At 40.2% G+C, this 24,129-nt stretch overlaps 1 protein-coding gene across 2 annotated transcripts in view; it reads right to left on the bottom strand.

Annotated features, from left to right (window-relative positions):
* Nucleotides 1-24,129, bottom strand: part of RASA3 (RAS p21 protein activator 3) — a 182,274-nt gene that overhangs the window by 50,736 nt on the left and 107,409 nt on the right. For both annotated transcript variants that reach the window (XM_026055448.1, XM_026055454.1), the window contains exons 4-5: nt 19,569-19,663; nt 6,846-6,922 (exon numbers count right to left, since the gene is read on the bottom strand). In XM_026055448.1, coding sequence (XP_025911233.1) covers nt 6,846-6,922; nt 19,569-19,663 — 172 coding nt within the window. The remainder of the gene's footprint in view (nt 1-6,845; nt 6,923-19,568; nt 19,664-24,129) is intronic.

Here is a 24,129-nt window from a genome sequence, read left to right as displayed (position 1 = left end):
CGTCAAAGCGCCATGACAGAAAGCAGTAACATTTCGGTCTTCAGTGTCACAGATACAGTCAAGTAACACATTTCAAAGTTATCTCTTTAACTGAACCCTTTGAACAGTTTCTTTACTTATTCCTGGGATCTGATGAAGATAGATATCTACAGTAAACTAGCTCCAACATAAATGAGAAAAGCAGGAAGCAAGCTAGTTTGAAAAGGAAAATTTTCAGATGACTCGAAGATGATGCCTGCATGTTTTAGTTTTACATAAAAATATTTAAATATATTCCATGGTTGGAGGACTAGCTGCACTCCTGTCCTTTTTAAGGTGTCTCCATATGCAATTACAGGTGATCACAGCAAACCCTCACCACTCAAGGTGGGATCATGTATTCTCCTACTCTGAGGTTAAGATTCACTTATGATCCACAAACAGGAGCTGCAGTTACCTTAGTCCTTCTGACTAGACTTGATACCTGTGGTTTTGCCCCTCAAAAACTGAGACTAGCAAAATATAGACTGACCATCTAAACTTTTCAAAATAGAATACCAATTACGCTTAACCCTAGAAACGCCACATTGCATAAGAGAATTTTAAACAGTTACATAGGCAGAATGATGCACAGCAATGGTTGTCAGTCTGTGAGCAATGTGCTGCCCACACCACTTTCCAAAGCTCACAGACAAGTAACTTAAAAGCTATACTGTGAGCAGTCAAGAGAGCAAAGTTGCTGCCCACTGAAAGCTCAGCTCATAGGGCAGAGACAGTTGGGGAACCATCACCGAGTCCACCACATCCCCCCCTATGCAGCCCAGCCCCCACCCCTCCCACCTTCTGCTCTAACCACCCTTGACAAATGACTCCTTCCTCCTTACCTCCCCCTTCCTCTTCAGAAGGACTTTTAAAGCTCTTAAATGCCCACAGCTCAGTCACTGTTCTCTTAATGACCCCTGAAGTGAAGAGATGTCCTATCTACTCATTGTTTCCTTTCCTGCTTGCTCTTGCAAACAAGCCCATTTAACTTTGTTCCACATGGCCAGAATACATCTCTTGGAGCACTCAAGAGAGTCACACAGCATTTAAGATTAATTCATAAATTAATGCAGAGCAACAGCATGTCTTCCACACCAGGGTTACAAATGCTTCATTTAGCAAATAAAACTTCAGCATTGGTAATGTATTTGCAGATCCATGAATCACTCGCTGAAAAACTGTGTTGCTACATATGAAAGGCAGCAGAGGCAGCTAAACCACATAAGTTATAATGCAGCTGTATAGATTTACTGGGGGTGGAGGGGCAAGCACAAAAGAGGGGGGAAGCTCTCAAAAACAGATGTTTTCAAGCTTTTTTTAAACCTAAGAGACAAGACATAAGACAACACTTGAAGGAGCAGCTGGGGACACTGAATAAATACAGACATTTAAATGTGACTAATTACATACACATGCTGGAATTCTCAAAGGAAGATCAGGGAGCTAGACTTCCAGCTCATGCTGACTTTCAATGGGAGTTCAGTGGCCTATTCCTTTAGGCATTCTGGAAGTCAGATGTCATCTTGCTAAATACAGAACACTGCTTTCAAATGTTGTTTCTGGTAGCTTAGCCAAAGTGAAGCGCATGGATTTCTACAAAGCGATCTCCAGGAGCCCTCCTCTTTATTAAATAAATGTGAATGCAGATATCTGCTGATCCTAGTCTATGCTGCTCTGCGAGATGAGAGAAAGTTGTCTGCACTAGCCCAGAGGCCTTAAAGCCTCTGGAGAACCAACTTTCTGTGGTGAACACAGATGTGCTGCATGGAGTCTGCTGTAAAGATGGTGGGGAAAGGTTCACAAAAGCTCTGTGGTTCCTTTCTAAGCACTTCTGTTGTGAAGCAGGAAGGATATCTGTACAGGGAGCGTGGTGATTCAGAAAAAAATGTAGCGAGCGCCATGCGCCACTGTTTTTCCAGATGTATTCACAGAACAGGGGTGCACACACACTGCTTATGCCTCTGTTCAAACACTTTAAGGTGGCATGGCTGCAGAAGGAGCATCCTTCCCTCATCCCTGCCACTTACTTTCACTCTTTTGTGCTTGAAAAAAAACTCTGTGTAGTTTCTAGGGTATACAGGATCAGGGACTGATCCAGCTTAAAAAACTTGAGGAAAAAAAATAAAAAGGTACTGTTGCTCATGCAGCCACTAAGAAACTTGCGTCAGCACAAAGGTGAGGGTGGAACAGGTATGGGCACAAGCAGTAGGACTCATGGGAAGGTCCAGACTGCTTCTTTCTGCCTTATTACCTTAAAATGTTCATAAAACTAAAGACAGATTTCTGGCAAGTGCCAAACCACCTGACAAATAAGAGACAGTCTTCGCTCCACAGCCAAAAAAAGGCGAGGCCAGATGTTGGTAGCCATGACAAGTTGCAGCTGACTGCGCAGAGGGCCAGGAAGGCTGTGGCCGTACAGGGCAGGGGAAGACAACTCAAGATCTTTTCTGAGGAAAGGATAGAGGGGGGAAAACCAGAACCCACTGAACAGATTTACTTTTTCCAAGCACACTGTGTACTCAAGATGACACACTGCATGGCACACCAGTAGTTAGCATAAATACACAGCTACATGGAGGTACCAGGCCACAAAGTCCATACGTGTTTTCTCCTATCTGATTAGCACTTGGGCAAAGGTCTGTGCGCAGTAGGCTATAGACTTGCTCTGCTTATGTATGACATAAATACACAACACATCAGAAGCCTGAGTCCCATGCTAGGAACATGAGATGCTTAGGGAGACCAGCTGACAACTCAGAGCAACCCAGTCGCTGGGTCCATCAAGTTTCCCAGCAGTTCCACAGAGAGAAGCCACAAGCAACAAAGGGCTCCCCAAAGGAGCCCACAAAGATGAGTTCTGGTTCTTACACAGTGTGACAGCAGGAGCTGCTTGGGGACACAGGCAGTTTGATCATAGTGCCTGTATCTGTACTGTCAATGTAACTTTTAAATCCACTAATGTTTCTCCTCATAATCTCTGCTGCAGAGATTCAGCCAGAGAAATTGTGCTGTACCAGCTGGCAAAGACTATAGCCTCTGAAGGGCTCTGATGAAGCACAACAGCTTAGTGGCTTAGGGCTAAATGAAAGTATTGAATGCTTCCTAAGGAGAAGCTATTAGGCAACAGTTTTTAACCAATTTTTTTGCTTCCTTTGCAGAGGCTAAGGAAGCTCATATGCCTTTTGCATYTTGAAATAATCTACTACTTAATGCTCAAGAGCTCAGCACATAGCAATTTTACTGCCCCCTTCCATTCAGACAAACGTTCCCATCCAGCTGACTGCTGATGGTGTGCTCCATAGGGCCGCAGACTGGCTGAGCAAGGCCCCAGCTGCTTTCAAGGCTTTCTGGGATGTGGAGGTGGTGGCAATGCACACAGGCTTGAAGAAAGCACAGTAGTGAAGATATGACCTGCTGGGGAGCCGATAAGAAAACTGATTTTTTGGATCAGTTTCTGGAGAAGTTTCCTAGCTATGTCTAGTTTTCAGTGAGCCTGCATATGTGTCTTTGAAAATGAGCATTATCCTTGGGGCTCAGAAAAGTGTCTCTAAGGTATTTTTAAATTGTTGCCCACTGGAAGCAGCTTTTGCTCTCCTCACCAACTTGAATTGTTCAACCAGCTATACCTATGTGGCAATTTACAGGATAGTGTTTATTTTCCTGCACCTAAGAGCCCTATTAAAGAAAAAAAAAAAGGTGGAGGAAATCCACAAGACAAGCAATCTAAACATTCTGCTCTGAAGAATGCAGGATTAACTGATTTTAAGTTCTCACTCACAATCTTACTGCTTTATCTTACTTGCTCACTGTAAGAGCTTTCATGAGCTGTCCACATCAAAATCAGGTATCTTTACATACTTCATTTGGTAGCTGCACTCCTCTAATTCACCCAGTCTCTACTTTTCACTCATGAACTACCTATAACAAACGGTCTACCTTCCCTACCTTCTCCATTCTTCCCACTGGCAAATCTTCCCACTGTGTCCAGCCACACAGACATTTAATTAAGCATTACTTAATTACTGTGCTCTCTCCTTACCTGTCTGAGCCCTAGAACCAAACTATCTATGAACAAACCTGAAAGAGATTTCAGGCAGTGTGGGAAAATGTCACAGATCCATAGTCTGCAGGAAAGGCTTTGTATACCTTTCTAAAGCAAAAATATAAAAGGTGCTGCATGAAGAAAATGCCACACTACATTCTGAAGTGCTATTTTTCCTGATGTAATCATTCCCCTTTCTCTCTTCCTGTTCCTTCTTCCCACTCGTAAGATATACTGCCACAAAAACCTGTACCAACGGATCTACATACTCTAGAAATATTTATTTCCTAACCTAAGTTCTATTCCCACTTACCACTCAAACGACAAATAGCTTTGGAGACTAGCCAGAGCCAAATGGAGTGCTCAGGTCAGCTACAGAAGAGAGGAAGACAGTAGGAAAGACAACTTCAGCAGACAAAAGCTTGCTTGGGCTCTGATTTTCAGATTTTGTTTCTTAGAGGCAAGAACTGGATTTAAAGAGATTTGAGATAAGCTCTGAACATTATGATATAGTGGTTAAAGCTCAGGATTTTTCTAGGCATTTCAGCCAAAGCATTGTATTTATTGAACAATATCTTGCAAATCAAGGTTACAGAATGCTTCACAAGCCAATCTAAGTATTTTCTCTGTACTGTAGAAAGGAATAGTCTTCAAATCAAGGCCATGTAAGTAAGAATTTGAATAGAGATTTAAAACCTGTATGGTCAAATGAATAGAAAGGTAGAAAGAAAATGCTGAACATTGTTATGTCTGAAAAGGTGCTTTGGCATTACACATGCAGCTTCTTGCTTCATGAAAAGCAATAAGGCAATGACAACTTTAACAATATAACCATGTCTAGCATTTCAGGAATTTAGCTGAAAAAAAGCCCTAGTACTATGATGTTACCAGGTCTTATTTCACCAAAGAAAAAAAAAACTTTAAAAAGCTGGCTATGGCATGGCATAATCCCACAAAACAAAGCAAAGGGAGTCAAGCACTTTTGACGCTCCATCAATGTGTTACCTAACTATCCAAAAGAGAGACCATGATGAGTGTGAAAGGATGTTCCATTTAATCTCTGTTTGCAGATTACCAGACGTCACATCCCACAGTTAGGGTTCATAAGGGATCTACAGAGAGGCCTCTGTGCTGTATCACATCACTTGGGAGAGCACTGCACACTTCCAGAAAGGCCAAAGCAATGTATTTTGGCCCTCAGGACAATTCTGCTCCTTTTCCCTCTCCAGGTGCTGCATTCTCTGGACCCACTCAGAGGCAGAGTCCAAGACTAGAGATAAGCCCACTATCCTGTGTGCCCCCCACACCTACAATGCCTTAGCATTGCAGAGATATAGTGGGGTGGAAGGACAATAAAATGTCTTTTCCCATCCTCTATTCCCTCATCTCTCCTGCAAAGCCTTAGGAGCTACAGTAATAGAAAAATACAAATAACACACCAACATAAGATACTAGCCTAGGACTTGGGAGATGCAGGTTTTAACTCTGGTTTCTTGGACTTTTTGCAATCTTCATCACTTGGGCATATTCAAATTGCACAATGGAAAATGACATAAAAAGGCTCCTCAGGTATTAATTACATGAAGGCTGGTCCCTCCAAGTGGTGCACAGATATATTGATGTAACAACTTCTGTCCTGAAAGAGGTACAGCTATGTTCAAAATGGCATTGTGCCCTGATTAGTAAGTTTGCTGGAGATCAGAGTCTACACAGCAACTTTCACCAGACTATCTGTGCTATTCAATATGCCTCATCACTTAAAAAAAACCCAGTGGGCTGCAGAGAGAAAAACTTCAAGTATACCAACTTACAGAGCTTTGGCAGGGCTAGAAGATGTATGCACAGGCATGCAAGACTGCATACTCCAGCATATCCTCATACTAGCAGTATGCCTGGAAGGATGCAGGATCAACCAACATGGCTCACCTGCATTTGTTAACAGGTCCCAGCTGCAAAGACTACTCTGATAGCATCATACACATTAAGCTATTTGGCAATTGTTTCAACAGAAAAATGCTCTGCTAGGGAAGTTCTGACCAGTCCTATTGTTAGACCCACATTTTACATCATTCTGTTAGTGCTCTGCCAAGGCTTTGTTCATAGGTTAACGCTCCAATCTTGACAGCTCTTCTGCCAGACAGAGAATACAAGGCAGGTTCCTGAGAGAAACCTACCAGCTCAGCCACTGCTCCTGAAGCAGCCACCTAAAAGTCTTTGCTGTTGTCAGAAAGTAATGGCTCCCAAGACTCCTCCATAACAGAAGGTGAAATCTTGACTCCCATCTGAGCCCTGGGGCTTCTAGGCTTCAATTAGTTTGAAGTGAGATGGGATGGTTAATTCTGAGACTACTTCAATAACTGATGGAAAACTTCTGTTTGTTAAGCCAGCCCTGTAACACCCTGTCACCATGCAAGTTATGCTAAAAATTTGCTTAGCTCATAAGGTCCTTAATGCAAAGCAGAAGGACATTAATATTACGCTTTGATGTGTTTTTAATATTAATGCCATGACTAAATTGGGTAAGTGATTTATTAACATTTATAAGTGTTAGGAAGAAAATTACCTAGATCATGTGGAGAAGGGGAGGAGAAAATGAAAAACCATCTCACATCCTATAAATTCATAAGGATATCACTTATTAAGAGCAGTTGTTAATTAAGTTCAGAGCATAAGGACATTCAATTTTCAATCCATGTTTTGATTCCTCCAATGATTTTTAAATGAAGTATTGCACACTATCTGTAATTAATACGCTTCTTCATAACTCTGCAGTCAACCCTACCGTGTTGCAAGCTTATGGCAGACGACACCAGTGTCTGTTATGACTTCACTCAGTCTCAGCTCAAGATGGACCTTTCCCTGAAAAAAACCAAAAATATCACATGAAAATTTAATGTTACACATAGCCAGCCATACCATTCCAACTTAAAACAAAGCAATTCTGTTAATGTGAGCAATTCCAAAAGGAGTTTAAAGACTAGTTAACAGCTGTATAGTTGAGATATTTCACCTGCCAGAGAATCCAGATTAGTAGCCATTTTACTCAATTTCAGTGCATAAAAACTCCACTATTGTCCCTTATCTTATCTCTGTATATTTTACTAATTGAGCGATATAGAGTGCCTCTGGTCTGAGACTAAAATATTTTGTTGTAGCTTTATCTATATTTAGCTTTTTAAAAGTTAAGCAAAGATCTGCAGCACAAYCTTCAAAAAGATATCACATCATCACAGTGTGTCACAAATGGATRCCTACAAGTCTTATGTTTTAAATGTTAGAAAACCACAGAGTCTAAAAATTCTGAAATAGTATAAACTGTGAGAAAATTATCTGTAAAACTACACTGGGCAACTAAAGAAAAAAAAAGGTCAAACATGTTGCTAGCATTCATAACCGATAATTACATAGTTTTCCACTCCTTACCATCACATTAAGTAACTTGGGCCAAAACCATGCTTGAATTTACTGAGAAAATAAAGGCAATCACAAATACACACTGCATTCCTCTTAGTAATGCTATTACACTTTGAAACATGAGCAAATAGTCTCACTGGCAAAAACTCAGCAACACTTTTACTGTATATATAGCAAACGCAAAATACATTTTGTTATTGGCCTATTCTGGCGTACCAGAGCTGCCCAGTCATCTATTTAAACTTAACATGGCCAAAATTGAGTCACTGACCTTCATAACTACCTCCCTTTCCCCCTTTTTACTGAAGGGCCCTAAAATCCTCCCTGCTAGTTACTCAGGGTGCTAACGCAGGTATCATCTTTGACTCAGTTCTGTCTCAACTCATATAAGAGTCTGTTGCCACCCCTGTCATAAGATCTTCCAGATTTGACCTTTCTCTTTTTCACACCCCCAGAACTCTCACCAGAGACTTTGTCTCCTCTGACTGCCTACAGCAACCTCCTCCTCTACGAGGATGTTTATCCCGCTTAACAGAAGATCAAACCCTGGCCCCAAATTGTACCAATGCTGTTAAGATCTGCTTCCTCTACAGCAGATTTGTCTGGAGGAGACCTAGTGGAAGCAGCCCAAACCAGAGCACAAGTGTGCTATTAAGCAACAGGGACACTCAGAAATTCTGATTAAACTTGTTCCCTGGCTCTCTTGCATTTAGCAGTTTATCTAAACTCTGACACCAGTACCTGAACACTCATCCTGCAGAAGTCTATGAAAGATACTGCTTCTTAGTGTGACAGTCCCCTGTTTCCTCTTCCTTGGGTACTCCTGTCCAAGGACCGTTCTTTCTGCACTCGCTTGAATGCAAGCTTTGTGCTTACTTAGGCATTTTCACTCATCAAACCTTTATAACCTACTTTTACCTTCAGTATTCTGACTTGGTAAGAAAGATTTTTCTAGCTGAGGGCTACAGTATAGACCTTTCAAGTACATTTGGCAGAAGACACTCATGTTTATCCAGAAAACAAGAAAAAGAGGTCTGAGCTGTGTAAAACAAAATCCCACACCGTATCTGGCCCTTGGACTCCTGATTCTTCACCTCTGTTTCACCAAGAAATGAATCCCCTCTTTACTCAGCATACAGAGATGCCAACATCTGTCATTTTCTTCCAATCTTGAGCCAGTCCTCATAAATGGGAAAAAGATTTCCCTGCACAAATATATAAAGCCAGTTCTAGAACCACTTCTTTAAGACTCAGTCCTGCTACAGTGACCATAAAACACGCGTAATGGGCTAGGTATGCAATGGGCTGAGAATTCTGGTCGTGCAGCACAGTTTTCTGGCTTTATTTTTATGACATTTTACCTTATTCTTCACTGTCATCTCTTCTGCTGATCACATATTTTATCACAGGAGCTAAACCATGAGTCTCTGGAGAACAAATTTATATTACATACCTATAACAAACACTGCTGCCACCTTTTACTGATCTTCTATATATTATCTTTATTAGAGAAATTAACACTAATTAGAGTTTTGAAAGAATTAAGAGGCAGGAATAGAGATTCAGGAACTCTAGAGAAAATACCTCCTGTAGAAAAATGCCAAAAAGGTGAGATGGTGTTTTTATAGAAATATTTCTGCTGATCTTAAGCAGAGAAAACTGGTCTCTCAGGAAGAAAAGAATGCCTCAATACACTTAGGTGAGCCTGAATACAAACTTACATGGCCAATTTGCTAGATGTCACTGAAACTGAGTAAGTAAGATGGTTTAGAAATTAGAAATTAAGCTCAAAAAATGTTTTTAAGTCAGCATTATTTCACACGTTTTCCCAGCTATATTAAGTATAAAAATATAGTGCAGCCTCCTTTGGGATAAAAGCCAATTTTTCCTGTAGCTCTCATTTTTCTCTTGTGAAGACTTTGAAACTGGCCAGCTGCTCCAAAAGTGACTCAAAGCTTTGCAGAGCAAAACAAAGGTCATAGAATCACTTGGGCTGTCAGCCCTATGACTATTCCCAGAATACTTCATTACTTCCAGTTAAAGAATTCAGATACAAAAATACCTTAAAATAAAAYAAGGCTATGGTAATATATTTGTGAGCTTTAATTTGCAGAAAATAACCCCTACATAGACAGAATGCCTTTTCCCAAATCAATTATACCTTTAGGCAAAACATAAGGATCCATCCGATTAAATTTACTCTTGGGCAATACCATTAGTTGATCTACAAAATATTGGATAATGCACTTTTCAAAGAGAAGATAGAAAACTATGCAGCAAATGAGCATTATAAAATCATCAGTTCATCTAACCAACAGAAGGTCAATCAATTACCTACACAGAATTAAATGGACCAAAGGAACAGGAAGTAACCAACATGTTTGTTTACTGACAATTTTTAACTAAGAAATTAGTATTTTTATTATTAAAAGAACTCCTGTGATAATATCTGGAGTCTCCAGTTGTACTAGATGCACACAGTTAAAGACACCCTCTATGAGCAGGAAAGATCAGACAAAGCAGCAGGATAAAAAAAGTATTTTAGTCCCATTTGACAGCTGAAACACTGGGGCTTGTTCCTGTTCAGATGAAATCCCCATTGCAGAGCCAGGAAGCGAATCTAGGATCAGTCCCAGGCCTGTGTCCTAGACACAGTTTTTTTTCCTCCAACTGTGAACAAATTCAGAGAAGAAGCTGGAGGCTTGACAATTTTGAAGTAGACTGCATTAATTACTACACACATTTGTATAAAAATATGTGTCAGGATGTTTCTAGAGGCAGCTATACTCATTAGTACACCCTTCATATTTAGCTGGGCAGAACCTTTTCAAGGAACAAGCATAAGGAGTGCCAACTCAACCGCTGAACCACACTTCTTTTTTCATAAGCTGTAGTCATATGTCCTTCCTAATCATGTCTGACGTACCATATTGGGCYCAACCAGGTTTCATATTTCAGTTCTTCATTAAAGAAGTCACCAGTAGATTGAGTTTCTTGCAGGGAAGTAAACAGTGTCCAAGAGGAAATMAGTAACAATCAAAACTGTAAAATGGCCTTACTAAGAAAAAACTAGATGATGCTTGTTAAGTATTTCCTTTATTAAAAAGATAAAAGAATCTAGTTCCAGCCTTGCTGACATACTCACAGCTCTAACAGATATCAGTAAGAATGACAAATACACTTTTCAAAAAACAAACTGAACTAATTATAAGCTTGCAAAGCAAATAAAAGAAAAAAAATAAAAGGAAAAGGTAGAATCAAGGTTCTCTTTTTATGGATGCAGGAAAAGCTTGTCTCCACCAATTTTATTTCTCCTTGGAATGTAATCATAAGTTACTACAGACTGAAATACCAGAAGACAGTTGTAAAGCAAATAAAACTATATAAATGCTACTTACCTGTATCATGTTTCCAGCAGTTGCAAATCTGTGGTTTAATTTAAACAGTGTGTGTTAAAGAAGGAAAAAAAAAACCACACGACCACAGATTATCCTAAGGTTATTCTTATTACAAAGCTCTGCCATACTGGCGTGAGCCACTTTTAAACATTTTGAACAAGTGGTGGGCCTCTGAGACAGTAATTCCAGAGTCACCAGGACAACACTAGGAGACATTTCTTAGTGCAGTTGTGCGCCACACACATTTTGGACTGGAATGTAACACACATCATGTGATCCAGTGGTTGAGTGTGGACTGGGATGAAACATCTGACCTAACTCAAAACAGATGCAGTCTGATTTTTCAGGGAAAAAGTTATAAAAAAATACTGATATACACTAGAAAACTCTGTATTATATCTTAGGTTTCAGTAAATACACAAAGAATTCTCACTAAGTTTAGACAATAGGAGTCAATCTACCCACATCTGTTAAACCACATCTTCAAGGAACTATCAACTAGATCTTCACTACATCATCCTTTTTGTTACTATGAAACAGGTTTTAGAAATATGTCACTTTTAAAAAACTCAAAGGAGAAAAAACATGTCCTCATTGTTAATTTCAAAAAAAAAATATATAAAATAAATATCCAACCCTCTTGCTTGAAAATTAAATATCAAGACAACTGTCTTCACATAAAGGCTTACACACAACTATAATTCTTGCTTCTACAAAGTCACAGCAGCTGATGCCATTTACATTTTTCACAACACTCTTAACAAAAAAAGGTATTGCTCTATTAACCTGCTGGACAAGAGGTTGGTGCTCACCAGCCATTCCACTTCTCCCTAGGCTCCCTGATTTTTCTGGGGACCTTTCCCCCATGGTGGGAGTGCATGTGCATGAATTTCAAAACTCCTACCTCAGCACAGCTCCCCCGACCTCATCAGCTCTGCAGCTCAGCTCAGCTCTGCTCACTGCTTCAGAGTGTGGAAGGAGGGCCTGGGACCCACCTCTGGCTCTTCACCCTTCCTGCTGCTGGTACAGAGTGGCTGCAGGTGGTATCGCTCCAGTGCTCAGAGATGGAGGAGGGAAGAGGTACAGCAGGGAAGGGTTGTGGAGAGAGAGCTGGGCTAAGCAGGCAAGCTGACACAGACACATGACTAATACCAACACCTCATTATTTCTGAACCTCATGAATTTAGGATTGCTTGTGGGGTGTTGCTTTATTGTCCCCTACTACAATAAAGACACAGTTTAAAGTTTCACAGAAAGCAGCCTGCAGAAAGGAGYCCTGGAAGAACCTTAGCTCTGCAGTTAACATGGACCAATCCAAAGCAAGAGATAACCTGTGCTGCTTCTTTCTCTGCCTTTCCAAATTTTGTTTCATGATCTGGCAAGTGTTATTAGCCAGATCCTGTCTACTTTGACACTCTCTTAGGCAGCTGAGATGTCACTGCCTGGCACTGGTAAAGCTGAAAAACAAACAAACAAAGCAGCCCACCCAGTCTCTACAGGCTCATTAAGTGTTGTCTGTGAGGGGGTGGAAGAGATAAGAGCAAGGGTGCAGCTACTGCTTTAAGTAAATCCAGCCCTGCAGTATTAACAGTTACCCCACATAAGGTCACAGCCTGATGGCAAGTTTGAGAGCAGGAGAAAGAGTTTGTCTGTTTGCTTGCTACATTTGCAGCTGTAACAGCTGCTTCTTCCTTTAGCAGAGGGCAGCAGGCTGCTGGGGAAGGTTTAAGGATCATGCTCCAGATCACAGGCTGCCTCTTGGAACAGGAGGCAGCATACAAGAAGCCTGGAACAAAATCCAATCTACTGATGAGGAAAGTGTAACAGCTCTAACACTGTATGGATTCATAAGTGCTAGACAAAGCAGAACTTAGGCCTGCTTGGTCTCCAAATGTACAAACAAAGACACACAAGCACGTCACCACCACTAGGTAATTAGCAAAGCATCTTAAAACGGCACAACGTTAACTTTCTTGTTTCTTTAAAGGAAGACTACTCCACTGTGATCAAAATCCTTGCAATTGTTTGCGTTTTCCTCTCAAATACTTTAACGTGATGCACAGGGTGGATATTAATCACCTGGTTTTCACATTCCCAGACAAACTGTGTTCTTCAGATTTAGAATTCAGCTACGTTATTTTGAAATAATGTAAATTTTTAATGAAGTGGTAGGTTCTCTTTACTATGTACTATGTTTCAGACTAGCTTTCAAAAGTAATAAACCAAAACCAGATAGACTATCTTACCCCTTTGTGCTTACAAGTTTGAATACAGTGCTCTTATATTCGAATCGGGAGGAAGTCTTGCCACAAAGTAGGATTTGGTCAATAACTGGTCTTCTCATTTATCAGAAACATTATTATGAAACATTTACTATTGTTTACACATGATCAAGTTCTCTGAAATAATTAGGTTGTGAGGCATGTAGCCTTGAGAATTTCCCACTCTACCAAAACAGAGATTTCATATCTTTTCAAAACAACTAAAAGAGAGAAACCTAAAAGCCACTGTTCATAAAAGAGAGGGTCACACCCATTTATTTCCTGTGTGCGGTAGAAAGCTGATACTGAACCTGGAAGCAGCTTCTTCTTTTTAAAATTTGCATAAAGCCATGCTTACAGTAGGTTATACAAAATGTGCCAGTGACTGACTCATCTTTATGCTAGAAGCATTTAAATACATGAACAAAGACAGTTAATGTCAATGTTGGACAATGTGTATGCTACGTTCTGAGCTGTTTAACTACGTAGATAATTCTATCAATCATTGCAGTGATATTGCTCAGTACAGTTGCTTATAAAGACAATTTGATCAACTTAGTTATCTTCAAACTCTTATGCTTAATAAAAATAGCAATTAACATCTGAATCATTCAAGTTTAATACAGTTTGCTCTACAGACATAAAAAAAAATATTGCTTTATGTAGAAYAGGATGCAGGCAGATATGGGAGAGATTGTGGCAACTTCCACAGTATCAAGAAGATAAGGCAAAAGAAAAAGTAACACGCTTCCAGCTTCCTCTGAGGATCTGGGATAAATTCTCTTTAACTGTCAAACAGAACTGAACTTAGTAGAGCTAATTCAGAAGCTTGAGGTGAAATCCTGGCTCTGCTAAAGTCATGGCAAAACTCCCACCCCAGCAGAGCCAGGATTTCATTCATGAAACTTGACATTTGGAATACAGACACTGCACTGAATGGGAAGGTGCTAACAAAGAAGGAGGTTCTTCTGAGCAGCACAGAGTGCCCTGGCTACGTTCTTCTAGCTAAAATACAGGAAGCATTTCAGAGCCATTAGTGATTTTCAGCACAAAAAAAGGATTTTAGGTGTACTCTCCAAACATATCTGTAAGTAACGTTTTCCACTAGTGAATCATAGTCCGCTAACTGGCACTCGTATCAGTTCATTCTCAAGAACAGGCATATTTAATCAATGATAATCAGAGGCCAGTATAAGCAAAATGTAAATGTGGTAGAAGAAGGAAGGGCTTTTGGTGTCTGAAGAAAGTATTTCTTAGCATCAGTGAATCATTAGCACAAAGCTTTGTGTACAGAAGGTTAAGATGTGAGACAATTTGCTTCCTCAGTGCTGGTTATCCGCCATTTACTTTTTTGTTATTGTTAAGTTGATAGCTAAATGGGTAAGTTTCAGACACATCAAAGCTCTTATGAGGAGGAAGGGGAAATGAGCAATTTTCAAGTTTTATGTCAAATTTTTTTTCCCCCTAACAATGAGTTTTACAAAAGACCTTGAGAATGACTGGCTGTGGAAAAGCACTCTGTCATTTAACACTGAGAACTCAGCTGTAAGGGAACGTGACCATTTTACATTTGTCACTGCTGTGGAGGAAGTAACTCAAAGGACRCTTGAAAAGAGGAACTTTGTAATGCAAGAGCCTGTCCATGAAAACATTTCAGAATGAAATAACTCTCCTTGCATTCTTCCCCCTCTTTAAAATATACCAACTACCATTCGGAATATGCTAGGATATTTTGGTGTTAATCAGAATGCATTTGAATCTTTAACTGTTTCACTGATTACATGTACACAAAGGGTATTTGAATTGAAAAGCTCAAACATTGCAAAACAGACCTCAGCTATGCAGGGCTGAAGTTACTGTGAAAAAACAAAGGAGAAAACTGTTCAAAAACAAAAAAAGGCCTTATAAAGATCAGATGTGCACTTGAGCTTAAACTCCACTGAGAACATATGGACCACTAGGAGCATCTGTCATCTACAGCCCCAGGCAAATATTTGAATCAGTTACTGTTGGGTAGACTTCTGTATGTAAAGGAGAAGCAAACATGCACGGATCAAGAGAGATGTACACACAATAGAATGGCATTTTTTGGTTGCAGTCCTCAAACAGCATAAGAATGAGAAAACAGCAGATCCTGAAAGACAAATGACTAGTAKAAGAGAGACATCCCATGGAAAGTGTGCAACACCGTGCTCTTACTACACTCCATAAGCTTAAAAAGTTGTCTTCTGTTGCTAGTCCCTGCCCCTCAGCTGAGGCTGCCCAGTTGTTCACAGTCTGTTTCAAAGCAAAGTTAAACCATTTTCTGTCCTCAAGTCCTGTTTTACTTTCCACTGAAACATTTGAGTGCTTTTACTCTTGGACACTGCATATTTAAGCTCTGGGCCTGGTACCTCCCACTGAGGAGTAGGCAGGCTCCACCAGAGGATGGGAACTTAAACTCCTTCAACTAAATCTGCACAAATTCATCTGGTTACAGTCTCATACTTTCAAAACAAGTTCTCCAGTCTGGAAAGTTAAGCCATGAATTATGCATTTAATGGCTGCTGTCAAGTTTTATTCTGCATTCTGTATAATAAATCTTCCTGACAGCATTTAACGTGTTTTAATATATTCAAAAAGAAAATTCTCATAATTCATGTCATTTCATATTTGTATACCGAACAAATATAATTTTGCTGAAGTTTAATCATTTGTTCTCCACAGAGCAGCTTGAACTTAAAACACTTACGGCACAACAGGCCTATCATCGAGGTTATAAACAGTATTCGGGGTATGTACTGGCAGCACTACAACAGAAATGCACTACGTTATTTTCAAGCTAGCAAGAGCAAAAATAACCATGAAGATGTGGGGGTACTGATTTACCACCAAAATAAAAGCCTTTTGTCCTCAAGAGGCAAGTACAGCCCACAGATGACCTATAACACCACTGTGTCCTGATGGCTACTGTCACCCAGCTAGTCAGATTAAAGGAAATTCAGGTGCTCCTGGTTACACTAGTCCCACTGATCTTAATTAGCTAGTTTGCTAAAGCTCATGAACCAAACCACAAAGGACATATGGGTGGGTAATGTCCAATCTGCATCTGTGAGCTGAGGAACTGTGCAGCATCTGTACTACTTGGTGTGGGACTGTGCACAACATTGAGTGGTTGTGGTGGCGGTGAGACTACAAGACCTCCTAGCTGCCCTCTTTTACATGGACAGTGCCCTCTTTTCTTCCTTCAAGATGAGCAATCATGAAGGACTCGAGTATATCTTCCTGTCTTTCCAGTGTTGTCAAACAATGAACAGACGTGGCATTAAAGCATCTGATAGCAAAGCTCTGTGTAGCTTGACAATTAAGTTAGTCCTGTTGTCAGTAACACTCGCTGTCTGCAATAAAGATTATCAAGTGAAAGCCCATCATAGTCTCACCTTGTGCTCCTGAAAATACAAAACATCTTTACAAACCAGTAAGAATCAACAGCTTTGGAAAATCATAAGACAATGCAAAGCCTCAAGGTAAGCATCTCTACGAGTAGATCTGCTGGCGTTACACAACATTGCCACTTACATTTTGATTTTCTTTTAATATATAGGCTTACCGTATTTTTGTTGTGATATCAGAATACTTACAAAGCTATGTCTTCTGAATAAAATTTGAAAAACAGCACAAAAATATTAAGAAAACCACTCAACTTCCACAAAACTAGGATTCTACATTTTTTACTATTTTGCACTTGCAAAAGAGACAGTAATCCTTACATCACATACTTTTCCATATCTATGTATGAAGAACAAAAATTATACTCATTAAACTTTGGGTAGCCAACTCAAAACACCAGTTCTGACATTCAGAAAAGCTTATTACCCATAATTGCAAATAAATCCTATTCTCAAAAACAAGGCCAACATATCCCAAAACTGGACATCTGAGAACAGAGGCACCCAAGACCATTAATATTTCAATAATCCATTGATTTTAAGATGGTTTTCAATTTCTGACTGTGCTGGTTTGTTGCTTAAATCTTGGGTATTTAGTGGCTTCATGTATGGTAAAGAAAAGGCCTTACACAGGCTTATCACTGTTACCCAGTTTCTTTCATACCACAGCCTAATAAATTAGGAAAAAAAAAMCCCAAAAACCAGAAGTCTGGTCTCTGATACTCTTTTTTTTTTTTTATGCCTCACTAACTTGAACAACCTCAAGCTAGTCTCATTCTCTTTGACACTTGATTTCTCACTGTATTCAAAACATGGGAGTTACAGTAGCTTACCTCAACACAGTGCTCTGATGCATAACTAAATAACCATAAAGTGCTCTATGACATGGAAAATAGTATTAAGGCCACTGACCGACAAAACCAGAAGTAGGTGCGGGAGTTCCTGGCACATGGCCCAATGCTTAATCCACTAGATTATGTGGACAATGGGAACAATTTCTGGAATGATTAACTGATAGCCGGTACATTAAAATTGCTTTTTGACTATTAGTTTTTGTATGATTCAGTGTAAATGTTAACCATTTAAAATTTCTTCAATAGTTTTCCTAAAAATTGAAGAAAAACTGAGTAACATTGCATAAGTACTTCTTCTGATTAACACAAATATTCTTTCTCTTGCAAACAAAAGAGTAAATGTTTAGAAAAAAGGTACAACTGAGATACCACAAATACAAAAAAAAAAAAAATACAGAAAATACCCTCTTTCATTTGGCTATCTTCCCCTGCATAAGAATTCCTAAAAAAATATTCACAAATCTGCTCTCACTGTTATGGAAAGCAAAGCCCTCTTACAGACTTCTAAATTTAAAGACTGTGGAACATCTAAGTAAATTGACAAAGTCATCTGAGTGCTGTTCATATTTATATTAGTTGTAATAAATGCTTATCATGGAGCCCAGAAACAGCTTTTAACAGTTGGGCTCTTGTGAAGATACARACAGAGGAAGTGATAAACTGTACAAACAAAGAACATGCTTTCCAGCACGCGTTCCTGATCTCCCCAAGCAGCTAGAACTGTCTGCAAACCTTTCTGTTATGAGTTCACAGCATTATATTACCATTGCTGTCCTGGGTCCAAAAAGCTTCCACAAGCTCCTTTTATGTCAATATTATAGCAAAATAAACAGTGTGGAAGCTTATCTCAATATTGGCCTTTTCAATTGATAAATTATAAAGGGAAAGTTTTCATATCCTGCAGGAAATAAACACTAAATCTATTGTTTTAAAGTCACTGTCATAAGAGGCTTTAGGGTGAGAAGAGAGGGAGACAAGGGTAAACAGAATAGACTTCAATGTTAAAAGGCTGTTAAAAGCCTTTCCATCACCATTGGCATGAAATGTGGCGTTAAAGAGGATCAGTATTTTACAAGAGAATGTTATAGACTGAACAGGCGGTCATGAGGCTTTCTTTGTATCACGTGCACAGCAGTAGATTATTTAACTATCTCTCCAACTAAACAGAAAATCCAGCCTTAAATATATTTTCATTTATGCTTCACTATGCATAACCACACTACATATCTGAATGCATATGCAATAAGTGTCATTTTCTGGCCTAATGTGTGCAGACTCATATGCAGATTGAAAAGCTGATACTTTTGTATGTCCAAACCTACCACATAGCAGTATCTAAGCAGCATTTCCCCTTATATTTATTGGGCATTGTTGCACAGATAAGACTGGAGTGTCTGGGAGCTCCTAAACAAATACTGTGGTTTGAAAGTGACCTATAATACAAATTTACAGGGAAAAAATGAGTTAAGTAACTGATTTATATTGACATGATATCCCACTACATCATTTTCATTTCTTATTTGGTTGTAATGGCTGTATTCACAAGAGCTAGCATTGCAACAGATAATAGCATTTGCTCCAAAAGAGGCTAAGCAGAGAAGAACAGGAGTTGCTCACACTGCACACCAAAATCTGAAACCTCCCAAACCCTAAATGAAGCTGAAGTGATATCATCAGCATTCCCATGGTCTGGAGCAGGGCTTAGAAAGCTGGCAAGGAGCGTTTTTTGTCTGAGATGTGCTTGCTGTCATTCCTGTGATAACCTGCCTACAAAATTATTTAAGACAGTACCTGCAGATACTGTTTTCAACTTGGCTCTGCTCCTTGAGGTGTCCACAGTTATTTACAGGGTTTTGAAGTTACTTGATATTAGTAGATAACCATATCCCTCCTCGCAATACAGTGACCCTGATAGTTCACTTTGGTTTAATTATTGATGTGGGCAGAATCCTGGTCCCACTGATTTAAGCACACCAATATTTCACCCTCCAAACAGACACCACACACAACTTGCAAACATCAATGAAACCTAAAGCATACTGAGCAATACTTCCCTTATGTAGGAAAGCAATACATCCGTCCTAGAGCCACGCAACCCATACAGTTGCCATAGCCCTGTTATAAATACTCCTTTGCCAAGATAATCTCACCTGTACTTCTGAATCAGCATCAACATGCTGGAGTTGAAACCAGGTGTCTCTGTTATGATACTTCTGCAGATCTTCTTTCTGTATAGCTACTTTTCCTGGAAATAAAGCAAACCAGAAGCACAGTTTAAGAGATGCTATGGTTCCCCAAAAGTATACTTCAATAAGATTTCCATCAGAAACATGTTTTAAAACAATCATTTAAGGATTATCCTCTTCAATCAGGGCTTCAGAACAAGGAAAGATTTCTTCAGGGCATATTTCTTTACACAATACATAATTATTTCTGATGAACAGCTTTTTCCACTTCATATTGTGAAAGACTAAAATTCCTAACAGCATATTCACTTAACAGTCTGAAGTACTGTGCAGTGCGGATTAGGTTGCAAATATAGCAAAAATATCATTATTAATTTTTTGTCATGATAGTATAATTAAATGGAGGGACTTTGTTTTATTTTCTGGTTTTTTTGAGGCAGATGTCTATAACAATCCCAATAGAAAGTTCCAAGCATGGGGGTTACTAATAACCCATTTTAGGATGAGGCTTTTCACTTTATTTTTGTAGAAGTGCAGCTACTAGAGAAGCTGTCAAGTCAGGACTGAATCCAAGATCTGCATTTTGAGCCTGGGAGCACTTTGTTGTGCTGAGAGCACTTTACCACTCTTAGTGGTAAAAGATTTACTTACTTCACTCAGCCAAATCTTGTAGAGTTTGCATGTCACAATTCAGAGCCACCCAAGTACTGCCATTCATGTTCCACCTCTAACCATGCAGAGAAAACATACAGCTGAGCTTTTCCCTCCACTGTTTTAAAACTCCCTTATCCCCACCAAATTAGGGATTTTTGGTAGTTATGGCAACAGCAGCCAATTCCATGCTGTGAACTGGTGTACATGCACACTGAGGGCTAATATATATGTAAAGCCGAAACGTTTATCTTGCCCAATCTCTCACAGGCGTTATGTAAAGCGCACTCTGAGGGGTAATGAAACTTTTTCCAAGCTTCTTTCTTTATATATACAAAGCGGAGCATGGCACGCTCATGGATCACGTGATCCTCAGAAAGCAGCTTTGGGCTGGGTGGTTCCCTAGGTACTGAGAAAAGCAGCATGTTAAAGATGAAAGAATCCAGGGCAGTCAGAGATGTTCATGGGGCTCAAGAAAGCTGCCTTTTGGCAATGTAGTTCAGTAGCAGACTTTCCTGACAGAGTTGTTTGCATACAGTTTGTGACCACTGCTTTGCTGAGGAAATGAAAGACTTCCCTTAAGATCCTTTCCTTAAATCCTGTTAAGAAAATATTCTAGCAGCCACAGTCTTTGTTGTAAGTGGGAGAGAGATTTCCAAAGCTCCCCAAAACAATGCGGTCTGGCCAAGAGTCAGTAATACATTACCCCAGCAAATGTTAATAGAAGACATTTACAAAAAAATTCACATGGTGGAAGGCTATGAAAATGGCAGACACAAAGTAACCTCCCTTCTGAAACCTAAAAGCTTACTGAAGTCCTGACAATAGTTTTAAGTGGGAGGAGTTATAAAACAGCCCCTATTCCCACCTATCTCCCCTCAGATTTTGGCCTTTTCTTTAGCTGTGCTTGGACAGATGCACTCAGCTCTTCTGTTTGCTTGGCTGCTCCCATGCACTTGGTTGCAGCTACTACTGTGCCCTTCTGTCACCCTCAGGCTGCTTCTGGTGACAGTTTCCAGACTTTCAGTCCCAATTTCTAAATTGCTCTGCCATCCTTCCACAGCTGCCTTCTACAGCTTCTGCCAGGGTTTCTGCTCTGGCTTCCACAGGGCTTCTGACACATTACTCCTAAGTCATCCTCCTGCTCTCAGCGCTCTCCTCCTCCTTTTCATCCTTTGGAGATTACCAGGCCCCTCTCCTGGCAAACATTAAACTGGGGATGAATGCAGCAGATACACTGCCAGGCCCTTTATTGGACAGGCAGACCTAGTGACTTGAAACTTCCTAGAAAACCAATAATTAAATTACACAAATCTACAAAGTAAGATGGCTGAAAGGGTAAATAAGACACTTGAACTATGCTGAACAGATGAAGTCACACTGCTGAGAATCTCTGTAATGATGGCTGTGTATTTTCAAAGCTACCACTTTTATTCTCTAACCATAGCACTATCTGGGCAACTTGTCAAAGGAATAGGTTTAAACACGTGACCTTCCAGTAATTGCTTTGGATCTCAATTGAAATTGTTTACTTTCGCCGCTTGCTGTCCTCACTCTACCCTTCTAATCCCTTGCAGAAATCCTCTGACGGGCTGCAGTGTAACACCCACTTCACGAGCAGCATCCCTCATACCTTCCCCTCAATTGGTTTCATACACAGTCACCTCCCTTGCAGTGCTCTTCCTTGGGGAAAGCTCAAGGACAACTTCACTTACTTCAGCACATTTAATCAGCATAAATGGTATTACCACTGCCCCCTCTTTCCACAGGAAGTCCCACTGCTTTCTAAACGAAGCATGGCAAGACCAATCCAGAAGGTCTGACCACAGAATCAGGACATAATTACAGCACACAACATTCTGAGACAGTGGCACATGCCTCCAGCTCCAAGAGGGTTAACATGATGGTACAACTGTTTTGATTAGGAAACTGAACAGCACTGTGTGCTCTGCAAACATGCAATTCTTATTAATGAGTGAAACTTATTGATTGGGCTGGCTGGAAGTCAGTGTTTTTCACTGTATACCAAATGATCCACGAAGAAGAAAAATCTGGAGGGGAAAAAAAAGGATGGGAGAAAGAATAAAGGAAAGGTCTATATTTTCACTAGTCTAAACATATAAAAAGTGTATTACTGATAGGGCAGATTGTTTAATCTGTCCTGTTAAACAATTCTCTGTGTACGGCAGTGCCCTGAAGAATTTCTGTTTATAACTCTTAGTCTTTATGGGCAACGTTCATACGCTCACCCAAACCATACTCCTCCATCACAAGGCCCACATAAGGCATAATGCAAGCACTGAGCAAGGTTAGGCCCTGCACTCTTCTACACAGTTACCATTGTGTCACCCACTGAACTGTGTATTGGCTCAAACAACTTCTGGACTCGCAAGATCTAGGTTAAACCTAGCCCAATAATCTTAAACTGTTGGCACCTATAATTTGAACTGATAAGGGCCTACAATTCTCCTTGAAGATAAACCTGACACCAGAGATCAAAAAAAGTTTACCATCTCTCACTTAGGGCACTTTTTCCTCATTGAGATTCTTCAGCACACTCCCACGCTCAACCCCAATGTCCAATACTCTTTCTCAAAACTTGGGTTGCTGCCAGACAGCTGTACTAGACTCCAAAACTTGTATCTGAGGCAACCAGTCACTTATGTCTGCTGCCTCAGAGCTACCCGAGGCTGCAGAGACTCTGGCTCTGTTAGCTTAACCTTTTAGATGCTGTATGGAAGGAGACAGGAAACACAAAGAGCATGATTAACAATGTAAGGTATAGTTTCAAAGCACACATATGTGACACATTTTTTAAAGTAAGCTATCTTCTCAGCAACAGGACCAGCAAAGATGCTGGTAAAAGCATTCTCCTCATTTGAACTCATTCCTTCCCTATGTCTGAGGTTCATCAGGTCAGGGGATCCCCCACACACTTCTGCACATTTTTCACCCACTGTGGCTGCAATTTCCCCATGCCTCCCAATCTCAAACAGAACAGATCTTCACTGGGATATTTAAACCTTGAGCCCCGTGTTCAAAACAAAGACACGACGTGCCACAACTGGCCCTTTCCTTCTGTGAATCTCTCCGTAGGGAAAAGCAAACGACCAACAATATTATTTTAAGACACACAGCCAGCACACAGATGAATGAAGTTATTAGCTAGGGTCTTCACGGTCCTAAGGGTGCAGACTCAACTTTACAATCTCTGGTACACACAGATTTCAGAGACTCCCTCTGACCCTGTGACATTCTGAAACACTGTGAGTAAAATAATCCAAATTTAAACCCCCCAAACAACAAAAATAAACACTCTGGGGGAGAAGAAGGGAGGAGGAAATAGGTTTCAGGGGTCATGTGTGGGTGGTGTTTGCATTTTTAAAACACAGACCGTTTCAGCTGACCTGTTTTACGGCTCCCCTACTCAAAGTCACATTAACACAGCTGGAAGAGAGAGGATGGCACAGAGGCAGAAATTAGGCAACACAAATGGGTAGGGAAATGTGGCTTTACCACTGGAGAAAGTGTTTGTGGAACTACCGCACCCTCAGTGCCTGTCCCTCACTGGGGTTTCTGGTGCCCTTCCCAGGCAAGTCTGAAATGTAGCCCATTAGTTATCTGAGCTTGTTAATTCAGTGTCCAACATTTCCATACAAAGACTAAAACAGAGTTCATAATTTGGCTCAGGCGCACCTCACATTCAGTCACAGCTACCTTCTGTCTGGATTACTTGTTGGTGACGAAAGGATTAGGCACTAGTTTGACAATTATTTCTCACCTTTTAACGCCTGTTTGCCAGTTTGCAGAGAGCCTCACTTACAGCTAAGGCATCCGAATGTTTATGTCAGATGCTAGATTAATAAAAGATATG

Source organism: Apteryx rowi, unplaced genomic scaffold (assembly GCF_003343035.1).
Source record: "Apteryx rowi isolate R43461 unplaced genomic scaffold, aptRow1 scaffold_123, whole genome shotgun sequence".
NCBI classification, from domain to species: Eukaryota; Metazoa; Chordata; class Aves; order Apterygiformes; family Apterygidae; genus Apteryx; species Apteryx rowi.
Note: the sequence above shows the minus strand (reverse complement) of the source record. Positions and strands in the feature narration are given on the sequence as shown.